Source organism: Marmota monax, unplaced genomic scaffold (assembly GCF_021218885.2).
Source record: "Marmota monax isolate L192 unplaced genomic scaffold, Marmota_monax_Labrador192_F-V1.1 WCK01_AAM20220418_F8-fsc00019, whole genome shotgun sequence".
Classification (NCBI taxonomy): Eukaryota; Metazoa; Chordata; class Mammalia; order Rodentia; family Sciuridae; genus Marmota; species Marmota monax.
Genome location: NW_026695242.1, coordinates 16,425,112 through 16,450,862, shown reverse-complemented (window position 1 = coordinate 16,450,862; position 25,751 = coordinate 16,425,112). Strand labels below are relative to the sequence as shown.

Below are 25,751 nucleotides of genomic sequence, written 5' to 3'. Positions count from 1 at the left end.
ATGGTAGTAAAGATTATTTCAAGGATATTATAGGTATTATGTATTATTAGTAAAAAAAAAATAAAGATACTTTGTTTTTTCATTTTGTTGGACATTTTTCCTAAAGTTTGCTTTTATGTATGCATCATTTTAATCTATGAATTTACCATTTACTACAGCACATCTATACAAACTTTCAGTTTCATTTCTTTGCTTTCAAAGAGGTGAAGAGATCCAATATGGCATTAAGCTCAAACACTCTAGAAGCATGTAATTCAGAAGACAGAGTCTATCACAAGTAAAGGCAGCGTCAGAAAAGAAGTCAACAGAATGACACTAATTGAAACAGCATTTTTGAGGGATTTGAAACTGAAAATTTGAAGTTATAATAGTTGCTGTTTGCTTTGGCTTCTCCAAGAAGTTGGAGAAATTAAATCTGTATTCTTTGGAAGATTCTGATTGAAAGGAGGATTTTTATTAAGTTTTAGAAGAGGCATAAGGCAAGAATGAATTCTCTGATAGCTACTCAAATATTTCCTGAACATTATCCCTTTCGAGGAACTGGAGTTTTGATGAATGTGGCTGTCACCCCCAGAGATGCCACATTCAGTATAATAAATGGATCAGTTCCTGGATGTTTAGTCTTCTATGAAAGAGCACAGAACACAAAAATTCCAGGGTGAGCATATTTGGGTTTTTGCTGATTTCACATATGCAGGTAGAAATACAATTTTAAAACACAAATTATCAAGATGCTGTAGATCACCAGTGCTTAGGCTACAAAGAGACACATGTGTGCAGCAGAGTCAGAGAGTGTGAGTTCAATCAAGTCTGATTCAATAGTCTCTCAAGTACAAGCAAGGCAGATCCAGAAATATCAGCAATTGCCTCTTCTGCTGTTGACTCCCAAGCCAAAATAAACAGGACTGAATAATTTTTTATCATATCCAATTCAGCAGCATGCAGCTTAATGGGCTGCTTCCCAAAAGAGAGAAATGGTGGACATCTGCTCTTAAAAATGACTGACATGTTCCCCAAACTAGCATTTTTTTCAAGGCTTTTATGCCATGTATCATTTAAATATAATTTTAAACTTTTTGAGAAGTAGTTGGAGAGAGTTAATAAAAGTGAATATAATCTTCAAGTAAGATTGTTTTGCTGTAATTGAGATTGCTAAAATGCTATGGCCCCAAGTGTTCCTCCTTTTGGTATTCTTCCCTTTATTCTGTAAAAATAAATCTCACTGCTCCCTCACATGTAACAAATGAGCATCTTCTTCCCTGGATATCTACCAGGAATATACTTTAGATTGTTCTGAAAGTCTGCACAATGCTTTCAAGTCATCCATGTGGCTTCCACATGAATGGCGACTCACCACTTTGACCATAGAAATATGGCTGAGTTCAGATGGAAACCTCTCCAGAAGAGCTGCAGCCTTTGAAGACTGTCAATTTCAGCCCAAATCATTACAGGTCCAAGATGAGTCCTTGCAATGTTTGGGGGATCCTACAGTGGCTATCCCACAGGGATCAAGTGCCATCAACCTACAAAAATGTGTTTTCAAAAAACAAACAACTTTCAATTTTTTTAAACCTTTCCTTTTGCATTCCCCCTGATATTTCAAAGTACATGTTGGGAGCGAGGATAAGGACTTCAGGTTCCACACAAAACCCACAGAGAACCAAAACGAACGCTTCACAGGTGAGAAGGTAGGTGGTAGGGAGTAAAGTTTACACAGGTTATAGTAGCATTTTTTAAAGGCCATTGATATAAATTCCTGCAAAAGCAAGGGCAGTTTCTTATTCATTTGTATATCCCTCTTATATCTAGCAGTGGTATGTATATGGTTGGTATCAAAAAATATTTATTGTGCCATTGATCATTCACAGAGCAAAAAATTATTCTTCATGTACCATGAGAGTCTCCATAGGGCACAGAAACATGAATAAAACTAGGTCTCAATTCCAGAGTTTACCACAGGGGACACCATTTTGTTCAGTCTCCAAATTCACAAAAGACCTAAAACATTTTTCATTCTTCCCACAGAGGTTATATATGCCTTTGTAGAAGTAATACTGACAAGATTGAGAACTATAGTTGTTCAAAATACAAATTTAAATTAAGCCACAAGTTTTACAATTCTTTTGATGCTTAATCTTGTAAAATAGGAAAGTATATTATTCCATTTCTATCTATCTATCTATCATTTATCATTTCTTTTGGCAATAAAGGTTCACAAAAGAATTACCCCCAAATTGTTGATAAGGAACATTGTAACAAGGTGGGAGTTCATGCTATTTTACCCTCTTCATTATAATTTTCTGTGTAATTGAAGTCATTACTTTGAACACACATGGATTTACATAACCCAACAAAACAACAAAACTATATTCATTGTGTAAAATGAGATATAATATTCAGCAAATATGTGAAAGAGAAGAGTTAATCAAAGATGATTCCTTAGTTTGAGCTGAAATGATTGGAAGGGTAGTGGTTTTGTTAACAGAAATGGAGGAGTCATGAAAAGGGACAGATTTGCAAGGGACATGTTCTGAAATCAACTGTGAACGTGTTGAGTTGGAAGGGCTGGACGACCTTCTACATAGAAAGGCAGAAGAGAAGTTTGGCATAAAGCTGGTTCTATAGTCAAATGGTTTATTGATAAAAGGGAAGTCACAAAGGAAGAGATTAGTCTGGATGGACAAGATAGGACTTGTACACTTAGAGAGTAAAGCAGTAAACAAACCCATGGATATAGAAGGAGCCGATAATGAGAAAATATGAGAACCAGTAGGTGACGGTTCTCACATCACTGTGGGAGTGAGTTGGCCACAAAGAGTACGCAGAGCATAGAAAAGCCTATGGTTTATGGACATTATGTCTTTTTTCTTTGTTCATGTGCAGAAGTAGGTAAACATGTGCTCCAAGAATACTTAAGTAAATTCTTAAACAATGATAATAACTGAACATAGCAAGGCATACAGATAAATATGAAATATGATTTTAGTTTTACGAAAGAATTATTGGTATAAATAAGCACAGAAAACAACATAATCAGTGGTGGGTTTTTGTAGCTATTGCATGCTAACCACTAGACACAGACATGGATAAGATGGATACCCTTGACCTTTGCATTTCCATTATAGGCAAGAGTGACAGCAAATAAATAAACATATCAAGTAAAAATAATTTTGCTAGGAAAAAACTAGAGATTAATGTGATGGTGATTATTGGGGAAGGAAAAAAATGATAGCTTCTCTGTGGACCTTGTCTTCAAATTAGAATTCAAATAAGAAAGAGCTAGCTCAGGGTTGGGGTGTGGCTAGAGTAAAGGAATCCTAAAAAGAGGCACCAGCAAGTACAAAGTCATTGAGATAGAAAAAGCTTGGTGAATTATGGAAACAGACAATTGTCAGTGTGTCTGTGATTTTGTGACACTGTAACAGAGTATATGACATGGATTATACTCCTAGTTCACAGTCTGATGGCAGAAATGGACATACAAATAAACCATTACAGTACATTATAATAAGCACTGGGATAGAGACCAGTACAGAGTAAAATAAACAGTAAAATGGAAGACCCACTGAGCTCTTCAAGCAAGAAGATGTGATATTTGAGGTGAACCTTCTAAAGTTTTTGTGAAAATTTTTTTTTCCCAAGAAGATGGTGAACACTGAGTGGAAGATCCTATAAGAAAGGCTAATCTTATAAGGAGCAGGGAAAGGCATCATTCAAGCAGTACGAAAAGAAGGTATTAGAGTCTGCCCAAAGAAGGTATAGTCTACCCAAACTTGAGACAAGGAGGGAACTTTCAGGGACCACTAACCTGTTGCTTCTCCTACAGACTCTAGTTGGGGTCTATGATCCCATATGATAAATAGTAAATCCCATAGCTCTCCATCCACATTGTCTTCCTTAGCATTGTTGCTTCAAAGGAAATCCTAGAAACCAGGTCTCCAGGATGGAAGGATATCTCTGCTCTCAGGACTAAAAGTTGCCTACATTCACTCAAATCTTTGAGTTCCCTTGGGGTGCAGAACAATTTTGACCACTGGGATTATTCTTTCTTCCTTATCCACCAAATCTAGAAGGGGGAATTTGGCCACCCATGAGAGGGTAGAGGTGAGCAGAAAAGAGATGAGTAATGAAATGGTGGCAATATGAATATTGCTGAAAAAAAAGGACTTGTGGACATGTGGTAATGTAAAGAATAATTGTAGATTTAGGGGAACATGAATTGTTTCTTAGGGTGGCTGTCCCGTGTGTGTGTGTGTGTGTGTGTGTGTGTGTGTGTATTGATGGGGCGACAGGGATTGCAGTGGTGGAAAAATGACATTGGAGAGGGAGATGAAGGCCAGTTTATGAAAGGTCATACATGATTATCTTGGAATTTTAGGTTTAATCTTTTTGGCCATAAGACATCATCAGAATGTTTCAAATAGAAGAGATACATGATCAAATGTGTGCTTTAAAATAGCCAGTTCTAAATGACGTTAGAAAAATTATTATCCAGGTTTTATCTAGTAGATTGAAAAACCAATTGGAAAAGGATTGCAATTCCTCAGGCAAGAAAGTTTGCAAATTAGGAGAGTAGCACCTGGCAAAGAGATGATGGGATAAAGATTGAAAAGAAGCATAAGTAACATAACTGACAGAATGTGGGGATTACTCAGGAAGGAAGTGTGAGAAAGAAAAGGCAAGGGTCACAGACATAGCTGGTTTTAGCCTGGGTGCCTGTGCAACTGGAGACCCAATATTTCTGCATGTGGAATACATGTATTGGGTCTGTAATAATTGCAAAGTAACTAGGAGGAGACATTAATCCAGGCATGAAGTCCAAAGAAGAGGCTGGGGGTTGGTAGATATATCAATAAAAACCACTAGTTATAAGAATTAGTTGAAACCATGACAGCTGATGAAATAATTATAGCTTTGACCCAGCTGTTAGCTGTCACTTAGGTCATGTGGGAACCTTGAATAATAGAGAAGAACATTTTTTGCCAGAAGGTAGAAACAACCCCCAAGATTCCAGAATCACAACCATCTGAATTCTCCAGCTATGCATTTGGCAGAAGCCGAACACCAGCATCCACAGAGAAAACATATTTTGTCTTGTAGATCCAATTTTCCTTGGCCAAAATTCTTAGTTTGGATACAAAGACTATGTGGTATCTGACATGGTTGGTTTAGAATTTTTTTTTCTTCAATAATTTGATCAGATTTGCATATGACCCATTGGATCAGTTATCACAATCAATTGCATATTTAGTAAATATTTGACACAATTAAAAAGTTTATATACATATATTAGATGGGTTTTGAAATCTATGCATCCATTCCCATTTGGAAATGGGAATGGATGCATAGATTCTTTCTGAAGTTTTGTTTTTCTTTTAGGGCTCTTTTTGCTTTTCAGTCTCTCCTGGGGAAATGAATTTGACTATGTAATTCAAAGTTAAATTCCTCTCTGGTTTGTTTTGTTGGCTCCATAAATGTCAGTGAACGAGGAAGGTTCAGAGTGATGGTTGCAAAATTGTCTCCACGGTACTCATAAAGAAAGACCCAACAACTCTTTTTGATCAATTCGATTTTTCTGTGTTCTTACAAATCTACTAATGATCTCATTTCCCAAATACTTGACACTTATTAAGTCAAGCAAAATTGGACATGGCTTAAACCCCTGAAATACCAATGTTTTAAAAGACCATCCTTAGTTATAATGGCAAAGTCTCCATTTTCCTGGTAAAAATAAATGATAGGTTTTTACTTTATTTGTAAATTGATTTCAAAGCATCTGTATATTGCTACAGATTCACATAAAGATCATAAATTGTTGAGGTTTATTTTTATTTATAATTGCTTTTAAATTATAAAAAATTTTAAAAAGCTATAAAAAGCATAAAAGTGAACGTGAAAACAAGGAGAGGCAGAAATGTCATAATCACTAGAAACTTAAGCATCATTTCATATTTTTATTAGCCACTTATAAATGTATAGATAATATTTTTTAAAAGAGCAACATACTAACTTGTTTTCCATCCTTACTTTTATCTAACAAAATACTTAAACAATTGTTCTCTATCAGCACTTATGAATCTACTTCATTTTTAAAAATTCTATGTGATATTTTATATAGTTCAGAGGTTCCATTATATAACCATGACACATTGATGGACCCCATATTCTGCTACTATGGAAAATACTGAATAACCCTATGCAAATATACTTGGCATGTAGCCCTATGCAAACATAGTTGTGCATGTATAATTTTAGAATTCTTGCTGAGTTGCTATGTCAGATGATAAATGTATTTTTACCTTTGAATGATATTGCCAAGTTGTCTTCTAAAGAAATTATACCAACCTTTCTTTTGTGAGGGTATACTCACCCAGAGACAGTGAGGTTATAAAACCCTGACCAGTCGTGTCTAGAAATACTTGCTTCCCTTGAGTCCCCCCTTATACAGCATTCTGAAAACATTTGTGGATCTTTGACAATCCAAAAAATGAAAAACGGTTGCCTTGTATTCTAGTCGCATTTGAAAAATGGTATTTCATTGTGATTTGATTTGCATTGCTTTGTTTCTTTTGTAGTAAATCATATACTTTTGTTCTTAATTTTCCAATAAATTTTTACTTTTTTTCTTATAAGAACTATTGGTTCATTAAGAAAACTAATGTTTAGTAATATTTGTGGCAAATATATTTACACATTTTGTTGTTCAGCTTTTTATTTCACTTATGGTATTTCTATTAAGCTAAAATTTTCAGTGAGCAGAAATTTATATGTCTTCAATACCTACATGATTTACAATTGATTTAAAAAGCATCATTGCAATTATAAAAGCAAAGTTCTTTTTAAAATTTTGAGTGTTTAAGTATTTGATACATATGGAAATGTTTTGGACATAAAGATCGAAGTAGATATCCAATTTGATATTTTCCAAAGCCTAAATCATTTTTAATATTCAACTCCTGTCATGTGATTTACCATATATCAGAATTCTTTATGTAATTTAGTTTATTTATGAACTTTATTCTGATGACTTTTTTGCCCGCATATTCATGTGCCAGGACCAAATTCTCTTGGTTACTATAGCTGTATAATATATTTAAGTATATTGAAAGCTCTCTTTTTTTATCTTTTACTATTTTCCAGTTATTATTTCATGCTATTTTATCACTTTTAGAATCAGCTTGTGTAATTACTGAAAATTAAGATCTTATTGATAAAATTATGGGGATTGTGTTAAATTTACAGATCAACTTGATGGAAATTGATGCTTCTTAAAATGTCATGGCATCTTACTACTACTCTCTAATAGAATATTTATATTTGTTTAGTTATTCATGACCCTCAAAACCATTTTAAAGTATTTTTATATAGATCTTATATATTGATTAAATTTATTCCTATGTATTTTTTAGTTTTATTTCATATAACTAAAGGAAATCTCTTCTCCAAATATATATTCCATGTTATGTTTTTTATCTAGAAAAGCAACTGAATTTTGAGTGATGTCAGGTTAACTATTAAATAGTTACTTAGGTTTAATATACTTTTTTAGATGTTCAACCTTATATGAATAAAAATTATAAATTTGACTTCTTATTTTCAATTTATGTCCTCATTTCTCATCTGATTGTATGGATTTTTTTCTCCAGTAAAGAAAATAGTAGTGATATATATACCTTTTGCTACTCATAAATTTTAAAGAATTATGTCAAAAAATCTGCCAGTCTATTCTTTTGTAGCTTACGAGTTTCATGTCTTGCTTCAGAAGACCCTTCCCATTGAAGACACATTGCATATTTTCTTCTAATATTTATTGTTTTCATTTTCCATCAAAATCTTTAATCCATCTGGAATTTATCTCTATATATTACATGAGATAAAAATCTAACTTTATTTTTTCCAGATGGATTGCAAAATTTCCCAACATCATTTATAAAATTGGTCATTCTTTCCTCACTGGTTTGAAATGCCACTTTAATCATATTCTAAATAGATCAGTTATTTTTTTAGCCAGAGCTTAAAAACCATAAAGGAAATGAATTACAGTAGAGAACAAAGACATGAAAAGTAGGCAAAAAATAGACGTTGAGATAAATTGTGCACACACTATTTAATGTCTATCACAAAATACAAAGCTCAATCATACAAAGCCCAAAAATAGTATAAATATAAATACTGAAAGAAAATACACAGTATTCCAGTAAGAAAGATTCTGAGGATGGACACACATAAACTATAAGGCTGAGGCACTTAATTTTTCAAACATTGTTTAGTTATTCCCATCATATACAAAGTTATTTGAGCTTCAAAGCTGTAAAAAATCCTCCAGCTGCCTGGTTTAACTCTAATCAGATATTTCTGAGAGCAAATTAGAATTTCCCTTAGTAAAAAGCAGTGTGGAATTAGAAAAAATAATATGTATATGTATATGTATACACACACACACACACACACACATATAGTCTCTCTCTCTCTCTCTTGTAATTCAAGACTGATTTTACTTTTGCATCTCTAAAGCTCTGCAGATTCTTTAACTTCCTTGGAGAAGATGGAAGGTAGACAGAGCCTGGATCTTGCAGTTCTTTCTCTCTTGTAACAGTAGAACTGGTTAAGAGTTATCAATATTAAATGTCAAAGATGATGAGCATCAACATTCAACTCTGAAAGCTGGTAGAAATCCTAGAGCATGTGCATCTCCAATTCTTGCCCCCCCCAGAGCTCTGAAATTTTTCTTTCAAATAACAAGTTAATATCTAATTTTACAATGGTGAATTCTGATATTTCTTGGCTGTATCTTTATGGCTATATAAGGTCTAGTGGAACAACAGAACCAATGGGGGAATTTATCTAAGACTCTTCAATGGAAGATTAGAAAAGATGTTTTTGACCAATTCAAGGTTTTTATTTTGTTATCACAACTTACATAAAAATTAACAGAATAATCAAAGGAAAAACAGTTTACTAATATTACCATGCCATCATGTCATCTGAGATTCATTCCAAAAGGGCAAAGAAAACACAAGAGATGGTAAGGAGGTGTGTTTCTGCACAGTATTATTAAAACAGATACAATATGGTTTTCTCACAAATGGTATTTGTACAAAGGATATGGGATTGAGCTTAAATCAAACAGTTAAATGACAACAATGGCAACAACAGCTACAACAACAAATAACCCCTTTTCTTCAGTGGTTGGGAATTGGAATGTGCTGTATCTGGGGTTGGGAGTTGACATGGCTTGTATCACACTATATAGATGATGTGAGATATTATCTTATTAGAAATAAACTGGAAACAAGTCCCAGGGTGTCAACATATAGGAGATAACTGACGTCTAGCCACTGTATAGCAAACACTTGAAAGTCTTCAACCATTACAATGTTTAGCAGTTTATAATAAAAATATACAATCAAATTAATAAATTTTTAACTTTTCATCAGTGATACAACCTGGGCTTAGGGATCTTTTCAAATTAACTAAACAAATATAGATTTACTTTCCCCACTGTAAAAGCAGCCAGTCTATAGGAGTGGGAGTACTGGCAATTAGGTTAACAAATGCTGCCCTTAGCAGATTTTCCTGGGAAAACTTGCAAAACATGTGTCTATTTTTGCCACCATTAATTGCCTAGATGGTCCTGGTGCTCTTTGACTTCCTGGCACTCTAAATAAAACCAGATTTTTGGACAGGATTTTTCTTTCCCAGGCCTTTGGAGGAGTGCTAATTACAAAATACTTTATTTAAACACTAGAAACTCATTCAGAAACCAAGCCAAGTCTCAGATTTGAAAGCACTTAAAAATATCTTTGCAACAGCCGTACTACTTTATACTTTATCTATTTTTAGAGGCTCAATGTTTGTTTTGCTGGAATAAAAAAAATTAAAACATGAAAAGTATGCCATGGGCAAATCTGCAATAATAAGCAGCACATACATGTTGTGGAAGAAAGTATTCAACATAAAATAGTCAACACAAAAACAGATTCTGCTGAGGCATTTTTATAAATAGCAGTTATTATTTTGCTTTCCATTGCTAAGCAATTTAAATAACATGCCCTTAAAAGTTGTCAAGTTCTGTATTTCATATAAATATAATTTCCTGATCTTGTATAAAATTATTGTGCAAAATTATAAATGTATTCTGTTCAATTCATCTGTAATTTTACAATCATGTTAAAAATAGAAGCACGAGGAAGAAAAGAAATAGAATTTATTGGAAAATATACATTGCTCTGCATAAAACCAGAATATGTCTTTAAAACTTTTTTATCTAATTATTTAAATGGATATCATGTCACATCCAGATTTGTACATAAAATTGTCCCAAACAGTTGTCAATAGGTCACACCCAATTAAGGGCATACCCTTAAAAGGATCATACAGAGTCCAGAGATGTATAAAGGGAAAGAATGGCTATTTCAATAGTGGAAAAAGGAAGTCCCAGTGTGAGCAAATGAACCGCATTTCCTGATTCCCAGGATGCGATGGTAAGTTGCTACTGACGCCAGCATCCATCAAGGGCAGTGGATGGGGCTGATGCAACCCTCCATCCCCACATTCTGGAGACCAAAGCCCAAGTCAGTTTCAGTGGTGGCCGTTCAAGGAGCTGCAGCTATGTTTGCTGCTGCTGACAGACACCAGAAACCATGGTAACATTTAAGGACCCAAAACACCTTTATTCATGGCTCCTGAGCTGTCCTGGTTCAGCTCACATGATGCGACTTGGCAATACAGAAAACAGTAAAGTGGGTTCAGAAAAACACTGATGAATACTGCAAATCGTATTCAGAGTGGAAATTGTGACTATTCTAGCATTTTACCAGTATTTCCTGCTTTGCAACCAGTAGATACGTAACCGAAATGGCTTGCTGTGAATTTTGTAGTACCCAAGCCAAAAGCAATAAAATTTCTGTAAGACCATATGTGCCATGACAGAATACCACATCAGCCCAGAAAAATGATTTTCGTGGGAAGGCCTGTGTAGCGATGAATACGGCTCTGTATGATATGGAAGCTGGGCAGAGATTTTCTCTGCTTCCAGCTCACAATGAGGTAATTTTAAAGGCACTTTTCCCTCATTTGTTCTGCATTCACTGAATGTACATTTTTTGATGTCAGAGGGACATTGCAGAAAAGATTAGACGAGATAGTCTGACAATGCAGCCAAAGTTCAAAGCTTCTATATTTTCAGGTAACAGCTGCGACAGTTTGTCTGCACTAAATCTTTCCAGGGCATGTCACGGCAACCCTGTCCATAGCTTTTGAAACAGTTCAACACAAACAAATCACTTAGCTATTGAACAACTATCACATCTGATACCATCACAAGGAGGTTGTAGCCATAGCCACTAATCAAATGTTCCTTCCATTTCGTCAAAAAAAAAAAAAGAGAAAATTCTTCTGCTTTGACTTAAGATCACTTTTTCATGTTGTTTCTTTGAAAATTACCATATGCAAAGATTGGGGGAAAAGAAGAAGGAGTACACCACGGCTGTAAGAAAAATCCAAAAGTCAAAATTTGTAGCTGCATGCTGCTGAGAAGAAATAACTATGGTGTCAGATGGGAGTCCTCCGAGGTGACTGGGGAGGCCCGCAAAGGAATGGACAGTCCCTCCTTTGACCCAGAGGGTTGAGCCAGGTATCTGTGCTCTGCATTGGTGGCCTCTGACGGGTGCCTCAGGGAAGCACGGAATCCCAAAGCCAACACCACCAGGCGGTAGAGGTGCAACACCACCACGAGGAAATTCTTCACCGCGAAGAACACCAGCATTTGATTTATCACTTTAAAATAGGTTATCAGTATGAGCCTCACAACAAGGAATGGGCCATCTTGTATGAAGACGCTGATTCCGATGTTCCACAAAGAGGAACTGCACTGGCAGAAGAACTGCTTGATGTATCCCCGCCTTGTCACAGCCAAGGGGCACTCGATGTGATGTACTGAAAACACAAGACAGACCCATTAGCGTACCTCTCTTAAATGTAGAAATGGAAGACAGATGAAATCAGACAAGTCAATAACAATGGGCCCTATACTAGTAAATGGTGGGAAATGACTCTGATTTAATTTTGTCTGGAACAGGTGAAAGCTCCCTGGTCCTTCCCAATGCATGGTTTTCATTAACTGAAAAAAAAAAAAAATTCAAATCAGCCTCTTGTTCTCACTCGGAGGAAGCCTCAGTTAAATAGAGTGTTAAACAGAGAATAAAGAATTAAGGAGACTGCCACATGTGTCTTGGAGGCCTGCACTGTAGGATGGCAGTTGAGAAGTGGACTCAAGGACTCATCTGGGGGAGTCTGGCTGCGAGATAATGAACAGCTTATTTCTTGCCTCAGTTTCTTCCTTTGAAAACTGGGATAACCGTCTGTGTGAGGTCAGGGTTTCCTACTCATTGGTTCATTTTGTTTTAATTAGAAATGACACCTCTGCTTCTCTTCCCTCTCTCATTCAATCTTCCCTTTGGAATGATGAGTGGCTTCCTTGACTGTTAAATTTGACAAAGTGTACCTGAGTCAGATCATTCTAGAACTTCTCATTAGTATCTACCTATTTTCTTTCTGACTGACTCAGTTATATGTGTAAAATGTGCTGTGAAAACCCAAGCGCTTATAATCAAATTCAAATTTAATTCATGTCAAACACATTTTTCTAATGGGGGAAGAGTCCAAATAAATGCCATTGTTATTTTATTTTGTCCTAATTTCTTATGCTTTTGTTTCACAGTTTCCTAGAAAGACTGGATATAATTACTGATTTTCCAGTTGTACAAAAGGAGGTCCAATCAACAGATGAAACTTTTTGTTTTAATTTATAAAATGTAAATTTAATTCAGGGTCAAGGACAGAAAATAATCCTTTTATAATAATGAAGCCTTCCATTTGGAGTTTTCAAACAAAGAATGCCTTCGTTTACTGGAGCCTGCAAATATTATGAAGCTGCTTTGATATGGGTGAACATAATGTACTTTTTGTTGGAAAATACAATAGTGATTTAGTCAGAAGTAACATTTGGTCTTTGTTTTTCTAACAGCTGCATAACATTATCACCCCTGAAATTCACAAAATTTCTTTCTTAAATAAAAAAATTTCTTAGCAAGGCTATAAACCACAAGAAATGAGAGGGTGAGGATAAGCATAGTGAATGACAAAATAAAAACCAACATAAAAATCAGTAACGGCTTTTCCTAAGAAGTAAGAGTCCGGAAGTGGCTCCAAGAGGGCCCTAAAAGTATTACTGGGTACTTACAGTGATGGGCCTGAATATTCTATCAGCAGACCAGATGACCAGCTAATATTCTATCAGTTGATTAATAAGAATTGTGCACTTTCTAGGGCACACTCTAACAAAATCAGTGTGTGTATGTATGTGTGTGTGTGTGTTAGAATATAATTGTTTGTCATTATTAATTAGTAATTAGGTTTCGGTTTTTTGAAAAAGTTCCAGCAACTCTTTCCATCTGTTCTGATGACAAGTTTGTTTTGCAAAGTGGAAGCTAAGATCTAAAATGGTCTCTGAGCTTATCAAAGTGAACCAAAAAAAAAAGACAGAAAAAAAAGTTAAATATGCCTGTCCTAAGGATTCATTCTAACCCTGAGACCAGCAGATAGAGTATTTAAAAAAAAAGCCAGACTAAGAAAAATGTAATAATTAAATTCCAGAATTTCTCCAAAGTGAGGAGTTACCCAGCAGAATTGCAAAACTCCATGGTACCAAAAAGCTGTGGTATGGCTCCATGTCAACACTGACCAACTGAACTTTCTGAGATGGTAAAAATTTCCACATCTTTACTCCCATATCCATATTCAATATGGGAGCCACATGTGGCATTTGAGCACTTGAAATGTGGCTAGTGTGACTAAGGAACTAAACCAATAATTTTACTTGACTTTAATAAATTTAAATTTGAAGAGCCACACATGTCAAGTGGCTACCATGTTGGACAAAACATCTGTATATCCTTGCTACTATGAACTGTCCAGGACAAAGCTTGCCTCTTGCAAAGTCTTTAAGGTTTATATATTGATTCAAGTAAAATCAAATGTCATTACAAGGGCTGTCATGGAGAAAAATTTTAATTTTTCATTTGTGGCCCTCAAACATCGATTATTCCCCCAATACATGGCTCTTACATAGGAACAAAAATAAACCCTTACGAATATCAAAGAGATACTACTTTTATGCCAGCAACTTGCTAGACTCTTTATAAACTCTATGTTCATCACAAGAGCCATCAACCCTCCCTGTCATGATTATAATTACATTTCATGGTTGAAGAAACTAAGCCACAGACACACTAAAAAATTTTCAGGGGATTTTACAGATCATAAATGGTGGATCCATTATTTTAGTGAATATAAAGTTGTGTGATTGTCCACCGAACTATCTTCAGCTCATTATGCACCAGTGGATCCACTCATGGCTTCCCAATGTTTCCATCTACTTTCCTCCTAAGCTGAACTGTAACTAACTCTGGAATATCAAAATGATAATTCTCTCAATTATCTCATTAACTTTAGCAGAGTTTGCAATCAAAAGTTTTAATCTGATGTTTCTTTGCATAATTTTCAAGACGTTTACCTGCCAGGTCCAGTGGAAACTGCAACATACTCCATGTCCATAAAGCAAGGATGATACAGACTAGCTTAGGGTTATTCCTAGAATGCAACAAAATTTTAAATTAGTAATAAAACATATGATCACATGCAGAATAGAGAAAGTTTCTCAACCCACATATGAATCTATTCTTAATAAACCTCTTACAACTTGGAAAAATATGTAGGTGATATAATAAATCCATGAAAAAATCCATACATAAAGGAATAATGAAAAAGAAATGAAACATAAAAAAATCTAAAACTTACACTCAACATAAGCATGAATTATGACAAAACCCCTTGTTCCCACATTGCTCATCAGTTTTACAAGAGAATGGAAACATTATGGGAGAGAAGTGTAAGGAGGAAATGTTAGATATTGACATGGATGTTGAGAGGTCTGACTTCAAGAAATTTCAGGGGGAGACGCTGATGATTCTTCCAGGATTATAAGAGTCTAATTGAAAATGTCTCCCCAAAGGGTAAAATAATGGTTAAAATTAAAAAGTTAAGCATGTGAAAGAAAAGTGTCTTTAGGTGGAAAAAATGGGGCGATAAATAAATATTTGATAAATAAAGATTTATACCAGATACTGGACGGTAAAACAAGGAATATGTCTATTTCATCTACTGCTGTATACTCTGTGTCTAGAACTGTGCCTGGAAAGTAACAGGCTGTAGATATAAATATATAGATATAGTTACACACACACACACACACACACACACACACACAAGCACACCCAAGGCTTCATGCTTGCTAAGCAAGCACTCTACTGCTGAGCTACTTCCCAGCTCAGGACTCAACATACATTTATTGAAGGAATCATTAAATATACACAAGGGCCTGTGCTTGGGCCAATATACGGATATATTAGAGCTAAGAAAATGGTGTAGAAGACTAAAGTCAAAAAGAATAGGGGTAATGGAAATGCAAAGAATATTTTAAAAGTACCAATGTCATATTTATTTTTAGCAAGAATACAAATGAAGTTATCAACTTGAAGTCAGTGATGAACAATAGATTTTTGTTTCTCTTTTGTCAAGAGAGATTTTCAACTGGAGAGGGCTAGAAAAGCATCAGGGGAAGAGTAATTGAAACCAAACTAAATAGGGTGATTGTGAGGGATAAATGCTTCAAGTGTTGAGACCCTGAAAAATAAAATTTCAAAACTCTGAGAGAATTTGTAAATGAGATTTTCTGAGCCATCGTGATCTGTCTTGGCAGTTAATGGTGGAGACAATATTGGTGACAGGAAAAAAAAAAGCCTCAACTTCCAAAAAGAAGCAGAAATATATCTTAAAATACAAAAGGCCCATTAGTTTTAATGCCTATTTAGATTATACAAGTGATTCTTCAAAAGATTTCTGAGAACCCTTATAGAAGAAGACAGTAATTACCAAGAATCAGCACAGGTTCTCTGTGAACAATTGCACTGCTCTAAACTTATTTCATCTGCAGGTGATGCTACATAAATTGATGATAGACATTTGGATTTATAAAAAGCTTCCTGGAGAAAGTTTCCCAAACTGTCCTATTAACAAAATTAAGAAATGTTCTGGGTGTGAGTACTTCAAGGCTGATTCCTAACTATGTAAATGACTCCCCAGGAGTCCTCTGATGAGTTGCTGCAAGATCTTTCTCTGATTCTGTTCTACTTCACATTCCATCAAGGGCCAGGTTGACAACACTGATGGGAGAAAGGCTTCTCACAGGCACATGTGACTAGGAACTTTGGCAGAAAATCAGGAATTAGAAAGACACAATCAGAATTCCAAAAGATGGAACTGGATAAACCTAAATTAGAAAGAAAGGATAGAAGAGAGAGCATTTCAGAAGCAGCTTTGAAAAAGGCTCCAGGGTTTTTCCTTACTCTTACATAATTATAAATCCACAGGGTGAACTGATTTATGATTTTCCAAAATCAAATGCAATTGGTCAACTCACAAGAAATATAAAATCTAGAATTTTAAGTGGAAGTGCCTTTGGAACGTGGATATCATATTTCTCTCTTTGTAACATCCACATCTACATTCATTTTCTATACACAATAAGTGCCTGAATTTTAAAATAATGTTACCTGTAGTTTCCAACCTTGAGACGTGTGTAATAGGCAGTTTTCTAAATGATCACTTCATGATCTCACTTGATTCTCATATCAACTCAACAAAGTAGGCATAATTATCATTCACATTTGACTAAGGAGGAAACTGAGTCATAGAGAATCAAGGTACATTGTCTAAAGTAACATGGTTTTAAGAATTAAGAGCAGAAAATTTCTACCATTACATTATGCTATTTCCAGGAATGGAATGGAAAGTTTTAACCCTACTCTATTCTATAATACTCAGAACACACCTGAAATATTATGTATTATGCTTCATGGTAAATTTGTAAATTTATTTGTTCCAATGGGGAGAGACAACTATGGTAAGGGAATTTGGAGCTGTGTTAGATGTGGATTGCTTAAGAAACTGAAAACCATACAAGTTTCCTTTTAAGTTTTATTTAGTATGTTTAAAGGGCTATAATGGGGAAAAGAAAGTAAACATATCTGTGATTTCACAGGGACAATTCAGGCTCAAAACATCTGGTTGCATCTGTAGGAACCCAAATTTCATCACAACAGAAGAAAATACTTTCTAATAATATTAACTCAAACCTGAATAAGTTGCTACTTAAATCCATATATCCTGTAATAGGATTTTTCAAATAGACCTACAGAAGAACTTGTTAATGTTTTGGAGAGGACTTTTCAGTAGATGCAAAATAGATTTTTCCTAAGATGGTCACTTCTAAAGTCTTTTGTAATCCCAAACTTCAATAATTCTCATAAAAACTCATATGCAATTTGTCTGCAAGACAGTAGAATGTGGTGGTAATGCATGGGATCTAGTAGAAAGTGATCATAATTTAAATATCAGCTCCCACTCTCTCTAGAGAAATAGGATGAGGGACTCTCATCCTGGATTGATCAATTATAAGCTACATGAATATATAAAAGTAGTTTAGCATCTGCATGCTTTATTTTACCTATCTGCACTATGAGGATAACCATAACAATAGCTATTAGATTTTATTTGATTGTTTTAAGTGTATTACTTTACTATGTTAAAGATAGAAAGATCTTGGAACAACACCTAACACAGGTTAAGTGTGAGAGAACACTGCAAGTCAGTTTTATTTTATTACAGGTAATTTTGAGACTTTCTAACTATATATATATTTTTCTTATAAAATGGACATAATGGAAGTCTCTGCTCATAGGGCTACTTTAAGTGCTAAATAACTCATTAAAGAACTTCTTGGCACATAGCAAATGACAAATACGCATTACATTCTTGTTGTTGTTATTATTATTATTGATGATGATGATAAAGATGATGATGTTAACTTGCTTCTTATATTCTTTCATGTCTCAATTTTATCCTCTTAGGAAATAGGGACAAATTATAGCCTAACCTTGCCATAATCTTGCAATAATGAATGTTTATTTTTACACATACTTACCTATCCACATATAAAATACGGAAGAATATAGGTATTGGGAAAGATATTGGTAAAATTATAAAAAATAACAGTGTAACAGTGGGTCTAAAAATCTTAAAGCAGACAAATATGAATTATTGAATCACACAGTGAAATTACTCAAAAAGGTTAAATGAAAATAAATCACTGAGCTAAAGTTGCAAAAGTCAAGATTTTCAAAGGAACTTGGGGGTGGATTTATCCACTATGGTTCCACGTGTATAATCCACCTTCATGCATGTCAACTGAGGAGCATGGCAGGCAATGGCCTTCATAAAGAGAAAAAGATCTTGAGAAGTATAATGATTGATGTATCATTTTCCTACTTGGGAGGATAAAAAACTAGCATTTGGTGGATCAGCATTCCATCCTGGGCTGCAAATTAAAAATAAAGTCATACTTTGCCAACTTGCTTAACTAATTCTTTCTGGAAATATAAATATTCTTATAAACAATGATAATCAGTGAAGAAAATTTAGCTAGCTTTTAAAAAGTCATTTGACAAAACACATAAAGAGAATAAGAAATACATGAGAGAAGGAAAAAGAAAGAAAACAAAGTGTAAATTAGACTCGAAGAAATGTCTCATTAAGCAAAATAAAGAGAAATTAAGAAAAAATACAGTAAAAATACAGTAAGATTCTTCTTTGTGTACTAAAATACAATGAAATACCAGTAATGTAATGGAAATAGATTTTCTTCTTAGTAAATGATTTGTATTCAGCAAAAGATTGCACAATGATTTCCAAATTATGAATGGCCAATAGAACTCCTCCTGGCAATGATGTTGGAATTCAGACTTATGACAATGTCAGAAGGTGGGTACAGCAAAATCAAAAGGTCGGTAAATCTTTCCCCCAACAAATAAGTATAACACCAGACAAATTGTCAAAAATAACCATTCCAGGTTATGGAATGCAACCAGAGGCAAACAACAAATTGATTAGCATTTATTCATGAAAATGTCGGACTTCAGGTAAAGAGTAGGGAGAATCTGCAGCATTTTTACTCATGGATATTGTCATATCTTCAGCCTGACTGTGTTCAAGAAAAATTGCACTGGACGGAATTAAACAGTCAAGGAAGAATTAATTCAGCACTCTTGCAAAAAGGGAGATAGACTGAACACAACTCTGCTGAAACAAAAGATAGGAGTTTTTAAGTACTGGGGTGAGCTAGTGGAAAAGTTCAGGGTGGAGGTTAGTCAATGTGATTAGATCATTTCTGTTTGCTAATTGTCATGTATTAATGTTGCACACATAGACTGGAATTTATCTTTCTTCATGATATTTTTTACATTTACAATATACATTACTGCACTTAAAAGACTTGGCTCCTAGATCCTTGAAAAAGACATTCTTGGCTTTTCAACCCTCAAGATTCTGGGAGAAGATTTACATCTCAAAGAGACGCACAAAAGATTTACAATTTCAATTTTGTTTTTTTAAATAAAAGCTCTAGGAAAAAGGAAGCCCTGGACTCTAGGCAGTAAAAGCACATAAAGTTAATTCAAGTTGTGAACATGTTAAGACCATCTTGATCAGTAGGAATGGTAGTTTTACCAAAAAGTGCTTGGCGATGAAAACCAGAGGCCCTCTGTGGCCTGAGGTTTGGAAAGAAGTATGAAATCTCACACTCAGAGGTGTGGTCAATATAAGTAACAAACTTCCTTGGAAATTGAAGGGAAAATCCACAGCTCTTCTATTTTGAGGTTGCAATCCCACTTGGGATTGATAGGTAGCAGACAGATGTGAGAGGTGGGAACATGAATTTAAGAGTAAATTCTGTAGACGGGGTCTACTGTGCTAACTCCCACATGCTTTTCTTTAAAAATAAAAATAAAAATCAAGGCCAATCTGGCCCTGCCCTAGCCTACGTCAATAGGATGTAGTACATTTCTCAGCAAACAACCTTTTATCTGTAGAAGAAATGCAGGCTCAAATGCTACTCCCTGTCAATAAAAATAAACACAAGTTACGATAAAGGGGGAACTTTTGTGACCTTTATGCAGACCAGATTTCAGAATTCAGAAAGACACAAGAATCAGAAGCAAAAGCCTACCAACCAGAAAATCCGTAAGAACAAGTTCCAATTAGAACCAGTCAGCCCAGACCAAGGTAACCCTGGGTTGCTTTTAGATCTTTAGCATGTCATTATAATACTAAAATTTCCCCTCCATGGGGTTAGACCATACACTGCAGGGACTTGAAAGTCTGAAGCAATTTTGCTGCCAGTCAAATGACATGAAGTGGACCTGGGTGAGGCTCTCTGGAAACTTCCCTGAGAATCTAGAATGAAACTGGACAATGAGGGTCTAAATTGACTCTCTCCTTTCTGAGAGGAAGGACCCACTCAACTTCTTGTCCTTGACAGTGTCCTTATTCATTTTTCCTTTCCCTTCTGATAAACTCCTTCCTGCTATTATGTGCAGGATTTGAAATCCTTCCTGCGGGGTTACAAAGAACTTGTCATGAATCCCTGTGGTTGTTTCAACTCCACGGGTGGTTCTCTCTGTGTACAGCCGAATGATAAGCTAACTTTAAATATAATGGAGACATGGTCAAAGTGAGAGAGCTATAAAGAGCCTAGATAAGTTCTCCTTCCTGTATGGTGACTGACTAAGAAATCGCTGGCAGTGCAAAGAAGACCCGAAAGGATCCAGTTTAAATTAAAAGATGAAGTATACCTGGAATCTTCCTGAACTTTAAATGTGCTACTCAATCAATACACAGATCAGAGGGTAGAAATCATAAAGGATCAGTATTTGATGTCTCTGCCCAAATTACCAGCTAATCACAAGCTTTGATGTGGCAACTGGAATGCTAAACTAAAAATAGAACTAAGAATTTTAAAAACCTGAGACATCAGTGATTGTAATCCAAGGAGAGGTAGATTCCTAGGATTAGGTAAACTAAAGCAACAAAGGAAGAAACCTGAGGTGATGATGGGGAAGTTTGAAAATGTTCAGTTTTCCACAAAGAAAGTATGTGAAATGCAAAATGTACAAAATGGGACCTATAATTACTCTGCGGTGGAGGGACAGTCAGTAGAAATTCACTCTAATGGGGCTTAGACAGTAACATCAGCAGAAAAAGACATAAAAACAGACAACATATATAGCTGAAAGAATGAAATAAAATTTTGTTTTATAAATGAAAGAAATATCTGATGTCAGTGACTTAAATAAACAATCTAATAATGAAATAGCAAAAATATAAAATTATTAAAGAGAAGCTTTAGAGTTGAAAATATATAAATTGAAATGAAAAATTCACTAGACAGACTCTGATTTTTTTTTACTCTATGTCTAGATTTGAGATGGAAAAAGAAAGAACCAGTGACCTGGGAGATAAATCGATGGAAACTATCAAATCTGAAGTTCAGCAAGTAAAACAGATTGAAGAAAAATCAATTGATGGAACATGGTCAAGGATGTGCATTTTTAATAGGATTCCCAGCAGAAAAAGCAAACAGAGCAAGGAAGTTATTTAAAGATATAATGGCTGAAATATCTTAAAGAGAAAATAATTTACAGATCCAACTTCAACAAAGCTTTATAAAGATGAAAAGCAAAGAGAAATGCACCTGGACATATCACAGTCAAACTACTAGAAGACAAAGAGAAAAAGAAACCCTGAAAATAATGAAGAGAAAATTGATTCATCATGTGCGGGATACCAACAAAATAACTAATGATTAATATCTAATATGAAACAGTGAAGATCAGAAGACAATGGGATAGCATATATAAATCCTAAAAGAAAAATAAAGTGATAAACCAAGAATTCCATCTACAACAAAAATATTCTTCAAACATCAAGACAAAAAAAAACACATTTCCATGTAAAGAAAGACAGGAGAGTGTTATTAGCCCGTTTGCCTTAGAAGAAACACTAAATGAAGTCCATTCTGATGAAGGGAATTACATTAGACAGTAATTTAAGTCTACCTGAAGGAATGAAGAGTATCAAAATAGAAAATCTAGAGGCAAACAGAAAAGACATATGAAATATTATACAATCATATAAATACTTTCTTCTCTTAACTTTATTTAAAAAAAAAAAAAAACAAAAGATTGGTCTGGGGATGTGGCTCAAGCGGTAACGCGCTTGCCTGGCATGCATGGAGCACTGGGTTCTATCCTCAGCACCACATAAAATAAAATAAAGATGTTGTGTCCACCGAAAACTTAAAAATAAATATTAAAACATTCTCTCTTCTCTCTCTCTCTTTCTAAAAAAAAAAATTTAAAAAACCCCAAAAGATTTTAAATAGTGACATAACTATGTGGTCTGGTTTGTAGCATACAAAGACATATATATGTACAACCATAATAGCAAAAAAAGGCGGGATGAAACGGAGTTATGGGTAAGGAAGCAAATGAAGCTATAAAGCTGTGATCAAATGGAGAAATATTGGTGTGCTTTGCTGGAACTAAAGTTAGTATTAATCTATGAGAATCTAAAGAAGTAATTACACATTTTTCTCGAGCTTACATAGAACATTCTGAGAGGTAGGCCATATCCTAGATAAATAAATCTTAATAAATTAAAAATATTGAATCATTTTAAATTATATTCACAGACTATGATAAAAGTAAATTTTTTTAAAAAAATGGAAAATATCCATATATTTGAAGTTAAATTTCTTTTTTATAAATACTCACACAAGGAAAAATCACAGGAGAAATTGCAAAATATTTTGAATTATATTAAAAAAAGGATAATTTGTCAAAATTTATAATGCACTGGAAAAACACTGCATAAAGGGAAATGCATGGCTTTGGATGCTTATGAGGAAAGAAGGAAAGTCTCAGATCAATAGTTAAAGTTTCCACATTTAGAAACTAGAAAAAAAAAAACAGAAGAAGAACAAATTAAATCGGAAACCAGCCTAAGGTAGAAAACAAACAACAGAGCATAAATGATTGAAATGAAAATAGAGAAAATCAATAAAATCAAAAGCTGGTTATTTTTGAAGATTGACAAAATCAGTAAATACCACCAAACAAAACAAACAAGTAAACAACTTCCCTCTAGGAAAAAGGCAGAGAATGACAAATAGCCAAACTGAGAAATGAAAAAGAAGGTATCACAACTGGTTCCATAGACTTTAAAATGTAGTAAGTGAATAATATGGACAATTTTATGCCATAAATTAGAAACAAATGAAACTGAAAATCTAGAAAGAAAAATACAACCAAAATTAACTAAAGAAAGAGAATATACAAATAGACCTATTAGAATCAATGATCTTGATTTGGCTATTTAAAAAACAAACAAACAGGGGCTGGATTGTGGCTCAGCGGTAGAGAGCTCACCTAACACATGAGAGGCCCTGGGTTCAATCCTCAGCAACACATAAAAATAAATAAATAAAATAAAAGTATTGTGTCCAACTACAACTAAAAAAAATAAATAAAAATTAAAACAAACAAATAAAACTTCCATAAAGAAGAGCCTGGGCCCAGAAGTCTTCCTAGGTGAATTCTACAAATACTTAAAGAAGAAATAGCAAAAGTTTTCAAACTAAAGGAGAGCATGCTCCTGGGGTATTTAATAAAGTCAATATAACCCAGATACAAAGGCCAGAAAAAGATGTTAGAAAAAGAACAGTAGAAATCAATATTCCTCAGGAGCATTGATATAAAAATTAGCAAAATGTTAGCAAACTGAATCCAGGAACATTTAAAAAAGAGTATACAATATAACTAAGTAGAATTTATTCCAAATACATTGAGAGTGGTTTAAAATCTAAAAATTAGTTAATATAATATACTTTTATAGAATAAAGATGAACTAACATAAAATCATCTCAAAAAAAAGCAGAAAAGGGATTTAACAAAATTCAATACCTATAAACACTTATAAGGGGGGAGAAAAACTTCCAGTAATACAAATATAAATGGAAATTTAGTCAAATTGATAAAGACCATCTATGTATAACTTAACCTCACATTATCCTTAATGGACAAAGCATTAATCTCTTGAGATTGAAATATTCACTCATTACTTCTTTTCAACATTGAAAAAAAGTTTCTTGCTGTGCACTATGTCAAGAAAAAGAAACTAAAGGCATATGGATTAGAAAAAAATCAAAACTGTCCTTATTCACAAATGATCTTATATGTAGAACACATTGAGGCATAGGACAAATAAGCAATTTAGCACAGTTACTGGGTACAAAATCATCATACAAAAAAATTGTGTTTCTATATAGCAATGAAAATATGAACATGAAATTAATAAAGTGCTTGTGTAGCAAGAGCATTCAAAAAATAAAATATTTAGGAGAAAAACATTTGGAACAGCAGTGTGAGACTTGTACATTGAAAATAGCAAAATGTTACTAAGACAAATTAGGGAACATCTTAAAACAAAAATGAGATGTTTCAGTTGCAAGACATAATATTGACAAGATACCAACTCTTCCCATACTTACCCTCTGATTTAGTTATTTCCTATCAAGGCCACAAATTTTTCTTTTTATTTTGTTTGCTTTTGCTAGAACTGAATAAGATAATCATGACAATTTGAAGGAAATGCAAAAGACCTTGAATAGCTAAGTCATTTTTTTTATGAAAAGTAATGTCAGAAGACTTCAAGTATTTCATTTCAAAAGTGACAGTAAAGCTACAGTAATCATGATAGTATGGCTTTGGTATAAAGACAAACATGTAGTTTAATGGAACACAATAAAAAGTCCAGACAAAATCGCTTAACATCTGTGGTCAATTGATTGTTGATGAAGATGCCAAGGCAAGGTGACAGGAAAAGAATATTTAAAAAAAATATTGTTGGAACAATTAATCCCAGCTTGGGCAACAAACAGGGCTGGGACAATGACAATATTAAAAAAAAAAGCAAGTTGGAAACTTACCTCACATTATACAAAAATGAAGTCAAACTGGACAATAAAAATAAATGAAAGAATTTTTAAATTTCCTTTAAAAAATTGAAAGAAGGTATTTTTGATTTTTAATTTTTAATTTCTAATTTATTATTTCTTAGATATGACACCAAGAAGCATGATAGAAAAGAGAAAATATTGACAGCTTTGGACATCAAAATTTTTAAACTATGTTCTTCAAAAGATAACATTATAAAAATAAGTGGAATGATGGGTATCAATGTTTGCATTTATATAACCGATAAAGGACTTGTATCTAGAATATATTTTAAAACTCTTACTGCTCAATAATAAAATAATCCAATTTAAATGAACAAAAATTTTTTAGGCTTGGTGGAACACACTTCTAATCCTAGCGACTGGGGAGGCTGAGGCAGAAGGATCACAACTTCAAAGCCTCAGCAACATAGTGAGACCCTGTCTCAAAATAAAAAATAAAAAGGTCTGGGGGATATGGCTTACTGGTTAAATACCCCATGGTTTAATCCTTGGTACACTCCTTCACAAAATAAAGTGGGCAAAAATTTTAATAGGCACTTCAATAAAGATATATAAGTAGCTAATAAGCATGTGCAAAGATAATGAATAATGTTCATTGTTAAATACAAATTAGAGCCACAATGAAAAAAAAAGTCTGAGCAAGAATATGGAGAAAATAGAACTATCATACATTGCTGGTTGGGAATATAAAATGGTAAAGCTACTCTAGAAACTGAAAGTT

At 34.1% G+C, this 25,751-nt stretch overlaps 1 protein-coding gene across 2 annotated transcripts in view; it reads right to left on the bottom strand.

Annotated features, from left to right (window-relative positions):
• Positions 1–8,088: 8,088 nt before the first annotated feature.
• Tmem26 (transmembrane protein 26) overlaps positions 8,089–25,751 on the bottom strand; it is a 45,611-nt gene continuing 27,948 nt past the window's right edge. For both annotated transcript variants that reach the window (XM_046419851.2, XM_046419852.2), the window contains exons 5-6: positions 14,576–14,652; positions 8,089–11,937 (exon numbers count right to left, since the gene is read on the bottom strand). In XM_046419851.2, the coding sequence (XP_046275807.1) occupies positions 11,546–11,937; positions 14,576–14,652 (469 nt within the window). In that variant the 3' untranslated portion in view covers positions 8,089–11,545. The remainder of the gene's footprint in view (positions 11,938–14,575; positions 14,653–25,751) is intronic.